The 12,770-nt window shown below is 35.0% G+C and overlaps 1 protein-coding gene across 1 annotated transcript; it reads right to left on the bottom strand.

Annotated features, from left to right (window-relative positions):
* Positions 1-4,366: 4,366 nt before the first annotated feature.
* Positions 4,367-8,645, bottom strand: LOC130449700 (cilia- and flagella-associated protein 251-like). Its single transcript, XM_056787666.1, has 6 exons — positions 8,505-8,645; positions 6,098-6,131; positions 5,997-6,029; positions 5,699-5,935; positions 5,292-5,639; positions 4,367-4,497 (listed from the first exon to the last, which is right to left on the bottom strand). The coding sequence occupies exons 1-6, from the start codon at positions 8,511-8,513 to the stop codon at positions 4,418-4,420; spliced, it is 741 nt and encodes a 246-aa protein (XP_056643644.1). The 5' UTR covers positions 8,514-8,645; the 3' UTR covers positions 4,367-4,417.
* Positions 8,646-12,770: the final 4,125 nt, after the last annotated feature.

Below are 12,770 nucleotides of genomic sequence, written 5' to 3'. Positions count from 1 at the left end.
ACGTGAAACCAAACTACAGAATCAAAAATACCATTTACAGTGTAAAAAATTTGTATGGAAAGCGTTTATGGATATTTGCAACGATATAAATGAAAATCGGATGCAGAAGAATCGGTATTGATTTGAAAGGATTGGGCTGGGAATAGCAGAAGAGAAAATGATACAGAGTTTGAAAAAACTGTGCTTAAAACCACGTGAAACCAAACTACAGAATCAAAAATACCATTTACAGTGTAAAAAATTTGTATGGAAAGCGTTTATGGATATTTGCAACGATATAAATGAAAATCGGATGCAGAAGAATCGGTTTTGATTTGAAAGGATTGGGCTGTGAATAGGAGAAGAGAAAATGATACAGAGTTTGAAAAAACTGTGCTTAAAACCACGTGGAACCAAACTACAGAATCAAAAATACCATTTACAGTGTAAAAAATTTGTATGGAAAGCGTTTATGGATATTTGCAACGATATAAATGAAAATCGGATGCAGAAGAATCGGTATTGATTTGAAAGGATTGGGCTGTGAATAGCAGAAGAGAAAATGATACAGAGTTTGAAAAAACTGTGCTTAAAACCACGTGAAACCAAACTACAGAATCAAAAATACCATTTACAGTGTAAAAAATTTGTATGGAAAGCGTTTATGGATATTTGCAACGATATAAATGAAAATCGGATGCAGAAGAATCGGTATTGATTTGGAAGGATTGGGCTGGGAATAGCAGAAGAGAAAATGATACAGAGTTTGAAAAAACTGTGCTTAAAACCACGTGAAACCAAACTACAGAATCAAAAATACCATTTACAGTGTAAAAAATTTGTATGGAAAGCGTTTATGGATATTTGCAACGATATAAATGAAAATCGGATGCAGAAGAATCGGTTTTGATTTGAAAGGATTGGGCTGTGAATAGGAGAAGAGAAAATGATACAGAGTTTGAAAAAACTGTGCTTAAAACCACGTGGAACCAAACTACAGAATCAAAAATACCATTTACAGTGTAAAAAATTTGTATGGAAAGCGTTTATGGATATTTGCAACGATATAAATGAAAATCGGATGCAGAAGAATCGGTATTGATTTGGAAGGATTGGGCTGGGAATAGCAGAAGAGAAAATGATACAGAGTTTGAAAAAACTGTGCTTAAAACCACGTGGAACCAAACTACAGAATCAAAAATACCATTTACAGTGTAAAAAATTTGTATGGAAAGCGTTTATGGATATTTGCAATGATATAAATGAAAATCGGATGCAGAAGAATCGGTTTTGATTTGAAAGGATTGGGCTGTGAATAGGAGAAGAGAAAATGATACAGAGTTTGAAAAAACTGTGCTTAAAACCACGTGGAACCAAACTACAGAATCAAAAATACCATTTACAGTGTAAAAAATTTGTATGGAAAGCGTTTATGGATATTTGCAACGATATAAATGAAAATCGGATGCAGAAGAATCGGTATTGATTTGGAAGGATTGGGCTGGGAATAGCAGAAGAGAAAATGATACAGAGTTTGAAAAAACTGTGCTTAAAACCACGTGGAACCAAACTACAGAATCAAAAATACCATTTACAGTGTAAAAAATTTGTATGGAAAGCGTTTATGGATATTTGCAATGATATAAATGAAAATCGGATGCAGAAGAATCGGTTTTGATTTGAAAGGATTGGGCTGTGAATAGGAGAAGAGAAAATGATACAGAGTTTGAAAAAACTGTGCTTAAAACCACGTGGGACCGAACTATAGAATCAAAAATACCATTTACAGTGTAAAAAATTTGTATGGAAAGCGTTTATGGATATTTGCAACGATATAAATGAAAATCGGATGCAGAAGAATCGGTATTGATTTGAAAGGATTGGGCTGTGAATAGCAGAAGAGAAAATGATACAGAGTTTGAAAAAACTGTGCTTAAAACCACGTGAAACCAAACTACAGAATCAAAAATACCATTTACAGTGTAAAAAATTTGTATGGAAAGCGTTTATGGATATTTGCAACGATATAAATGAAAATCGGATGCAGAAGAATCGGTATTGATTTGAAAGGATTGGGCTGGGAATAGCAGAAGAGAAAATGATACAGAGTTTGAAAAAACTGTGCTTAAAACCACGTGAAACCAAACTACAGAATCAAAAATACCATTTACAGTGTAAAAAATTTGTATGGAAAGCGTTTATGGATATTTGCAACGATATAAATGAAAATCGGATGCAGAAGAATCGGTTTTGATTTGAAAGGATTGGGCTGTGAATAGGAGAAGAGAAAATGATACAGAGTTTGAAAAAACTGTGCTTAAAACCACGTGGAACCAAACTACAGAATCAAAAATACCATTTACAGTGTAAAAAATTTGTATGGAAAGCGTTTATGGATATTTGCAACGATATAAATGAAAATCGGATGCAGAAGAATCGGTATTGATTTGGAAGGATTGGGCTGGGAATAGCAGAAGAGAAAATGATACAGAGTTTGAAAAAACTGTGCTTAAAACCACGTGGAACCAAACTACAGAATCAAAAATACCATTTACAGTGTAAAAAATTTGTATGGAAAGCGTTTATGGATATTTGCAACGATATAAATGAAAATCGGATGCAGAAGAATCGGTTTTGATTTGAAAGGATTGGGCTGTGAATAGGAGAAGAGAAAATGATACAGAGTTTGAAAAAACTGTGCTTAAAACCACGTGGAACCAAACTACAGAATCAAAAATACCATTTACAGTGTAAAAAATTTGTATGGAAAGCGTTTATGGATATTTGCAACGATATAAATGAAAATCGGATGCAGAAGAATCGGTATTGATTTGGAAGGATTGGGCTGGGAATAGCAGAAGAGAAAATGATACAGAGTTTGAAAAAACTGTGCTTAAAACCACGTGGAACCAAACTACAGAATCAAAAATACCATTTACAGTGTAAAAAATTTGTATGGAAAGCGTTTATGGATATTTGCAATGATATAAATGAAAATCGGATGCAGAAGAATCGGTTTTGATTTGAAAGGATTGGGCTGTGAATAGGAGAAGAGAAAATGATACAGAGTTTGAAAAAACTGTGCTTAAAACCACGTGGAACCAAACTACAGAATCAAAAATACCATTTACAGTGTAAAAAATTTGTATGGAAAGCGTTTATGGATATTTGCAACGATATAAATGAAAATCGGATGCAGAAGAATCGGTTTTGATTTGAAAGGATTGGGCTGTGAATAGCAGAAGAGAAAATGATACAGAGTTTGAAAAAACTGTGCTTAAAACCACGTGGAACCAAACTACAGAATCAAAAATACCATTTACAGTGTAAAAAATTTGTATGGAAAGCGTTTATGGATATTTGCAATGATATAAATGAAAATCGGATGCAGAAGAATCGGTTTTGATTTGAAAGGATTGGGCTGTGAATAGGAGAAGAGAAAATGATACAGAGTTTGAAAAAACTGTGCTTAAAACCACGTGGAACCAAACTACAGAATCAAAAATACCATTTACAGTGTAAAAAATTTGTATGGAAAGCGTTTATGGATATTTGCAACGATTTAGATGAAAATCGGATGCAGAAGAATCGGTTTTGATTTGAAAGGATTGGGCTGTGAATAGCAGAAGAGAAAATGATACAGAGTTTGAAAAAACTGTGCTTAAAACCACGTGGAACCAAACTACAGAATCAAAAATACCATTTACAGTGTAAAAAATTTGTATGGAAAGCGTTTATGGATATTTGCAACGATTTAGATGAAAATCGGATGCAGAAGAATCGGTTTTGATTTGAAAGGATTGGGCTGTGAATAGCAGAAGAGAAAATGATACAGAGTTTGAAAAAACTGTGCTTAAAACCACGTGGAACCAAACTACAGAATCAAAAATACCATTTACAGTGTAAAAAATTTGTATGGAAAGCGTTTATGGATATTTGCAACGATTTAGATGAAAATCGGATGCAGAAGAATCGGTTTTGATTTGAAAGGATTGGGCTGTGAATAGCAGAAGAGAAAATGATACAGAGTTTGAAAAAACTGTGCTTAAAACCACGTGAAACCAAACTACAGAATCAAAAATACCATTTACAGTGAAAAAATTTGTATGGAAAGCGTTTATGGACTTGGGAAATGATGGAAATAGGACAGCAGAAGAAACGCAAGCTGCTCGTGATTCTACTGCAACGGAAATTCTATCAACAAGCTTTCGAAATCTATTCAACGCAGATCAACGCACCCATTAAACTCAGTAATTATTTGACGTATATCTGACGTACTTTGCAAGTGTAATTACATTAAATCATTATGTTGAATGAAGATTTGTTGCTACTAAGCAAATCGTAACTTCATAATTGTTTATTTAGGGAAAGAAAAAAAATAACAGAATTTATTTCTAATATGTTTTATTAACGTGATTCAAATACCATTTTTAACATGTTACAGAGAAGGTAAATTGATGACGAAATTCTGGTATGGGTTTATTACAGGCTGAAGCATGGAAGAAGAACATGAAGGATCTGAAAAATAAATCGAAATCAATCACAACTCTGATCGAACAAAACTTTTTTTTAGTTTACTTAAAACGATTGATTGTAATATAAAATCATTTCCGGCACATAATCCAATGAAATCAATCAATTCGAAGTCACCTGATTGAGACAACCAATCGGTACAATTGAAAACAGATCCCGTAGGCATAGATGGCATTGATTTGAAAGGATAGGGCTGTGAATAGGAGAAGAATCCAATTCATACCCCAGCTTTGACCAGTTTTATGCAATCTGTCAAGCAGCGTTTGCAATTCTTCCATGTTTTTTGCAATAAATATGGTAGTAGTACCATCTGCGTACCTTATATTGTCTCATAAACTCCCCACACGCCTTAACACCCACTGTCCTGCCGTTTAAAGTTTCGAAAAATATGTTGATGCATCCACATGGTTTTGGACGTTGTAAAAGTACCAGAGGCAATTACATTTGTGGCGAAAATGATTATTTATAATCGCTGATCTGCAGCTGTACTACCAAAGGACGAAACAACAGTCTTCAGTAGCATCTTCAGAGCCCAGACTACAGTAGGGAATAGCAGCCATCTTGGTTTCAGTATGCGGTTTAATTAGAAATGTCCAATTGTGTTTTGATGCCTCCTGTATATATATTCAATAAATAATTACAATTTTCGATCTGTTTTAAACAAACCTAGTGGTAAAATGAAACCAATCAGGAAAATTTGTTTACCTTTGGATGTTCAGTAGTTTCCCTATTCGCTAGGAAAAATCGGTGGTGAAAAAAAAGGAAATTTTAGTACTTACTCCTATTGTTGATGTCAAAGTCCTGTTTTCCGTATCCTACACTTTTCGGCGAATTTTTCAAGAGATTTAAAAAGGCGAGATTTTTCATTATAGATCCGGCATCATTAGCTACAGCTAATGAAGTTAGCATACGAACTCTTTCGTTTTCTTTCTCTCTTTCTCTCTGCTCTTCTCTTTCTTTCTCTTCTATTTTTCTCCACTCTTCTCTTTCTTTATCTTCTCTCTTCCTCTGCTCTTCTCTTTCTTTATCTTCTCTCTTCCTCTGCTCTTCTCTTTCTTTCTCTTCTCTTTTTATCTGCTCTTCTCTGAATTTCTCTTCTTTTCCTCTGTATTCTCTACGTTCTTTTTCTATAAAAAATTACTCTATTAGTAGTTTGTATACATTTTGAAAAATATTGATGAAATACCACTCCAAATTTGCTCCCCACCAGTTACGAAAGCTCCGCTATTATCCTGAGGCCAAACATATCCATACAATCCTTTATCCGTATCTCCAAATTGTTGTTTTCCGTCCTTTTCACATGATTCCGAACCTGAACTTATGTTCGATGATTCTTCCTTACCGGAAGTTGTGTTCGATGATTCTTCCTTACCGGAAGTTGTGTTCGATGATTCTTCCCTACCCGAACCTGACGTTGATGAAGCTTCAAAATACAAAATTTAAAATTTGTATATTCACCGTGAACTTTTTATAAAATTACTCACCGTTTTCTTCATCTGCCAGCGGTAAAGCCACGGCTGTAAAAAAATCGAGTTTTGCTATATTATTTTCCGTATTGAAAAGTTTGAGGTTATATCGTACTTACCACTTAAAACAAAAAGAGATAAAAGTGCACAAAACTGAAACAAAAAAATTTAATATCAGTGATATTATTATGAATTTTGATAAAAGTTTATTCCAAATACAGTTTTCGAAGTATATCAGTTACATATTAGATAGTATAATTGAACCTAACCTCATTCTTTCTAGATCTACACCAACTGACGTCGATAGATATCAAAAGCCATCAATCAACATCAATCGGCTTCAATGGAGGTCAATATACATGAATTATTGACAAAAATAGACATCAAATGTTTACTATTGACATGAATTGACGTCAAATGACGTCCATAGACATCAAAAGCCATCAATCGATATCATTCGACTTCAATGGGGGTTAATCTACATGAATTATTGACAAAAATAGACATCAAATGACCACCATTGACATGAATTGACATCAATAGACATCAAAAGACATGAATTGACATCAATAGACATCAAAATACATGAATTGACGTCAATAGACAGCGAAATCCATCAATCAATATCAATCGGCTTCAATGGTGGTCAATCTACATGAATTATTGACAAAAATAGACATCGAATGTTTACCATTGACATGAATTGACATCAATAGACATCAAAAGACATGAATTGACATCAATAGACATCAAAATACATGAATTGACGTCAATAGACAGCGAAATCCATCAATCAATATCAATCGGCTTCAATGGTGGTCAATCTACATGAATTATTGACAAAAATAGACATCGAATGTTTACCATTGACATGAATTGACATCAATAGACATCAAAAGACATGAATTGACGTCAATAGACATCTAAAGATATGAATTGACGTCAATAGACAGCGAAATCCATCAATCAATATCAATCGGCTTCAATGGAGGTCAATCTACATGAATTATTGACAAAAATAGACATCAAATGACCACCATTGACATGAATTGACACCAATAGGCATCAAAAGACATGAATTGACGTCAATAGACAGCGAAATCCATCAATCAATATCAATCGGCTTCAATGGAGGTCAATCTACATGAATTATTGACAAAAATAGACATCAAATGACCACCATTGATACGAATTGAAGTCAATAGACATCAAAAGACATGAATTGACATCAAATCACCACCATTGACATGAATTTACATCATTAGACATCAAAAGACATGAATCAACGTCAATCGGTTTCAATGGAGGTCAATCAACATGAATTATTGACAAAAATAGACATCGAATGTTTACCAATGACATGAATTGACATTAATAGACATCAAAAGACATGAATTGACGTCAATAGACAGCGAAAAACATGAATTGACGCCAATAGACATCTAAAGATATGAATTGACGTCAATAGACAGCGGAATCCATCAATCAATATCAATCGGCTTCAATGGTGGTCAATCTACATGAATTATTGACAAAAATAGACATCGAATGTTTACCATTGACATGAATTGACATCAATAGACATCAAAAGACATGAATTGACGTCAATAGACATCTAAAGATATGAATTGACGTCAATAGACAGCGAAATCCATCAATCAATATCAATCGGCTTCAATGGAGGTCAATCTACATGAATTATTGACAAAAATAGACATCAAATGACCACCATTGACATGAATTGACACCAATAGGCATCAAAAGACATGAATTGACGTCAATAGACAGCGAAATCCATCAATCAATATCAATCGGCTTCAATGGAGGTCAATCTACATGAATTATTGACAAAAATAGACATCAAATGACCACCATTGATACGAATTGAAGTCAATAGACATCAAAAGACATGAATTGACATCAAATCACCACCATTGACATGAATTTACATCATTAGACATCAAAAGACATGAATTGACGTCAATAGACAGCGAAAAACATGAATTGACGCCAATAGACATCTAAAGATATGAATTGACGTCAATAGACAGCGGAATCCATCAATCAATATCAATCGGCTTCAATGGAGGTCAATCAACATGAATTATTGACAAAAATGACCTCGATTCGAAATCTGGTTTAGGTACTACAACTTAATACTGTGGGTGAGCTATAGATTTATGAAAATTTAATGAGGAACAGTTAAAAAGTGATTTTTAATATACAATAAGTGATTGTTCTAAATGATTCACTCATAGGCCTGCGGACTATCGTGTTAACGTTAGTTTTCCACAATTGAGAAACTCAGTTTAGAACCTTACCACCCTCCGGTCTTATTGTAGCTTATTTTCGAGCATTACCAACCCACGACTGGCGGCTAATCCGGAGGTTGACGCCTTAGCCCGCACGGTTAACGAACGCATTATAAGTGGTGGGATATACTAACAGTAATAAGCCGCAGAGAAGAGGTGCAAACCAACATACGAATGAAGCTAAATATAAATAAAAAAAAATGATCTCACTTACCAGCTTCATTATTCCAACTTTCAGGGTATTCTAAAAACCTAACATATAGTTGCTAGCTTAAATACTTGCGGGCACATCAAATTTCGATAATATAAAATAATTAGTAGCTTAAATTACTTTAAAATATTGATGAAAAACGTGTGATTATAACTTTGAACGAAAGTTATATCGGCAGCAACTATTTAAATCGCTTCAATTTCGATTTATATTACCAATTATTACCATTTTTCTTGTGATAACGTGTCCTTTCATTTCACGTGATAAATACCACATTTTTTTTCTATAAATTTATAATATAAATCTTTTTATTTCGAATTTCGCCCTGTATAATTTTTGTACAATCGATTAAATGGCTCTGACCAGCACAACCAAACGGATTTTAATATGAAAATTCAATTATCCAGAAATAATCGTAAACTTTTTTGTTCCAAAACAAGTTCATGCAAGATTGCAAAAACCTACACCACAAGTCTGAGTTTCTTGAAGTATTCTTCTTCTTTTCATGCTGTCTCCTCATTGACGGTCGTCGTTGGTGGTGCTGTCAGTCCAGGGTATCTTCAGGATACTCCATAGAGCCACATCTCAAAGTTTTTTGATCATTTGAACTTCCAAAGTCCAAGTTTCCACTTTCTAGAGCAGTTCTGACCACACGTAACATTCCATGAATCATATTCTGACGTGGAAGTTTAGATTTCTGTTTAATCATTGTCAATAGCTTTCTTTTACGACCAATGCGTCTTAGTACTTCGTCGTTGGTGATTCTGTCAGTCCAGGGTATCTTCAGGATACTCCATAGAGCCACATCTCAAAGTTTTTTGATCATTTGAGCTTCCAAAGTCCAAGTTTCCACTTTCTAGAGCAGTTCTGACCACACGTAACATTCCATGAATCATATTCTGACGTGGAAGCTTAGATTTCTGTTTAATAATTGTCAACAGCTTTCTTTTGCGACCAATGCGTCTTAGTACTTCGTCGTTGGTGATTCTGTCAGTCCAGGGTATCTTCAGGACGCTCTATAGAGCCACATCTCAAAGTTTTTTGATCATTTGAACTTCCAAAGTCCAAGTTTCCACTTTCTAGAGCAGTTCTGACCACACGTAACATTCCATGAATCATATTCTGACGTGGAAGTTTAGATTTCTGTTTAATAATTGTCAACAGCTTTCTTTTGCGACCAATGCGTCTTAGTACTTCGTCGTTGGTGATTCTGTCAGTCCAGGGTATCTTCAGGACGCTCTATAGAGCCAAATCTCAAAGTTTTTTGATCATTTGAGCTTCCAAAGTCCAAGTTTCCACTTTCTAGAGCAGTTCTGACCACACGTAACATTCCATGAATCATATTCTGACGTGGAAGCTTAGATTTCTGTTTAATAATTGTCAACAGCTTTCTTTTGCGACCAATGCGTCTTAGTACTTCGTCGTTGGTGATTCTGTCAGTCCAGGGTATCTTCAGGACGCTCTATAGAGCCACATCTCAAAGTTTTTTGATCATTTGAACTTCCAAAGTCCAAGTTTCCACTTTCTAGAGCAGTTCTGACCACACGTAACATTCCATGAATCATATTCTGACGTGGAAGTTTAGATTTCTGTTTAATAATTGTCAACAGCTTTCTTTTGCGACCAATGCGTCTTAGTACTTCGTCGTTGGTGATTCTGTCAGTCCAGGGTATCTTCAGGACGCTCTATAGAGCCAAATCTCAAAGTTTTTTGATCATTTGAGCTTCCAAAGTCCAAGTTTCCACTTTCTAGAGCAGTTCTGACCACACGTAACATTCCATGAATCATATTCTGACGTGGAAGTTTAGATTTCTGTTTAATAATTGTCAACAGTTTTCTTTTGCGACCAATGCGTCTTAGTACTTCGTCGTTGGTGATTCTGTCAGTCCAGGGTATCTTCAGGACGCTCTATAGAGCCACATCTCAAAGTTTTTTGATCATTTGAACTTCCAAAGTCCAAGTTTCCACTTTCTAGAGCAGTTCTGACCACACGTAACATTCCATGAATCATATTCTGACGTGGAAGTTTAGATTTCTGTTTAATAATTGTCAACAGCTTTCTTTTGCGACCAATGCGTCTTAGTACTTCGTCGTTGGTGATTCTGTCAGTCCAGGGTATCTTCAGGACGCTCTATAGAGCCAAATCTCAAAGTTTTTTGATCATTTGAGCTTCCAAAGTCCAAGTTTCCACTTTCTAGAGCAGTTCTGACCACACGTAACATTCCATGAATCATATTCTGACGTGGAAGTTTAGATTTCTGTTTAATAATTGTCAACAGTTTTCTTTTGCGACCAATGCGTCTTAGTACTTCGTCGTTGGTGATTCTGTCAGTCCAGGGTATCTTCAGGACGCTCTATAGAGCCACATCTCAAAGTTTTTTGATCATTATAGCTTCCAAAGTCCAAGTTTCCACTTTCTAAGGCAGTACTGACCACACATAACATCCTATTCTGACGTGGAGGTTTAGATTCTCGTTTGAGGAGTATTTGACAAATTCCTTTCGAACCATTTCAATCCTGATCTTGATTTCTTCGTCTGGATCCATTTGTTTTCCATTCTTCGCTCTCCGCCATCATAGCAGCAGGTCTCATGTCTCTCCTTCAGCTGCCCTCTTGCGATTGTAGACCCCCGGACCACTTTGGAAACCACGGATCTAGAGGAAAATTGAATAGATAATTCTGGAAGGTAACGAAGCATCATCAAAGGTACTGAGACCTTTGATGATGATATATAAGAATGCCAATAACTTTCCATGCCAAGTCGACTTGGTCATCGTCTTCATAGATCACTTGGTCATATTATTTGGGGGTACTTTGTCGAATAGTACTTGATATAAATCTCCATGTTGTAATCTTGGACTTCTCTATTTCTTTCCGCTCGTTTTCTGACGAAAAGATGCGTGGAGGAGTTGGCCAACCAAATGTGAAGATAAAGTTTGTCAAAACATCGAATTGATGAGTCAGTCGGCGTGCAGTTCTTGTTTGGGAGCCGTTTATCGTAAAACTTAAGTATCAACCCTCGTATAAACCTGACTATATTATTCCGAGGTACCATATAAAGTAGTACCCGTTATAAATCTATATCTTGGATAGTTTCGAAATTAATATTTATATGGGGACAAGTCAATAATTTTCCTTATGAAAGTACGGATGTTATAACTTGAAGAAAGTACGATTTTCAATCAATTTCTAATTAAATTTTCGATTAGTGTATTATGCTGTTAATATCACGGACAGGTGTGGTCTGTTTACAAAAAAAAAAAATATATTATTTTGTTATGACAAGACAGAAATGTGCCTTGTGGACGATATACCGAATTAAACCCATTCCTAATTAAATCAAAGTGGAAAAAATCTTCTAATTAGCAAAGATACAAATGCGGTGGAAATACCTTCATGAGAGCTTAGCAGTTAAAAGACTGAAGAATTCTCGGAATCCCGCCGAAGACGTCCATCAACGTTTTGACAAACCAAGGCTTTCTTCCGATGGATAAATTTTATTAACTTCGGCGATAAATTTTTTCTTTATGAACGTTCAGTAAATTATCAATTATTGTAATAATACACATTTTCCGTTATATACGTGAAATTGACATTGAATTTCAATCAACAAAAGTCATTTTAGCGTTTGATAAGACGTACAAAAGTCAAAATTAATGAACTTTCTGTTTAATGTCGTTGTTTGCCACACCTACATAATTAAAAAGACAAATCCAGCTATTAGGGACATTGTAGTCCTTATGTTAGTACATAGAAACCACTAGAAACTCATTCAAAAATGACAGCCGTGGGGTAAACAAAAACTTTTGTTTGTTATTCGACTAAACTGTATTTGTGGCCGTTTCAGTCTCGTCAAAAGTAAAATCTGTAACTTTCCCACACTTATTTTGGTTGATATATTGATTTAGCAATTTGTTTTTCGTTGCAAACCAGCACTACATCTTGTTTAACCTGTACATTCATTACCACCATTGAATCGTTCCAATACAAATCTAAAGTCTTCTTGGACATGGCTGCGTTCTTCCTCTTTGTCATGGTTATCTTCAGTTTTGCTCATACTGATTCTTTTCTTGCTTAAGAATGAATCTTCTTCACCTAAATCACATAATCTTCTTTCTCTTTGAGGTAAAAAGAAGAAAAGCAAGCGTTTAGTACTTCCCATGATTGTTGTCCACTCGTCATTGGATAAAGTTCGAAGGTATCTGAAGAAATAGTTTGGAAAGGGCTCCAGCATTGGTTCAATCGTACAACCAGACCATCGTATCACCA

This window comes from Diorhabda sublineata, chromosome 10, assembly GCF_026230105.1.
Source record: "Diorhabda sublineata isolate icDioSubl1.1 chromosome 10, icDioSubl1.1, whole genome shotgun sequence".
In the NCBI taxonomy this organism is placed as follows: Eukaryota; Metazoa; Arthropoda; class Insecta; order Coleoptera; family Chrysomelidae; genus Diorhabda; species Diorhabda sublineata.
The sequence above is the reverse complement of the archived record's forward strand: the minus strand, read 5'-3'. Positions and strand labels throughout refer to the sequence as shown.

Coding starts and splice junctions, on each gene's coding strand:
- LOC130449700 (XM_056787666.1), bottom strand. Junction 5,936..5,996: donor GCTGGCAGATGAAGAAAACG/GTGAGTAATTTT, acceptor TGTATTTTGAAG/CTTCATCAACGTCAGGTTCG. Junction 4,498..5,291: donor CTTTGACATCAACAATAGGA/GTAAGTACTAAA, acceptor TTTATTTTTCAG/ATCCTTCATGTTCTTCTTCC.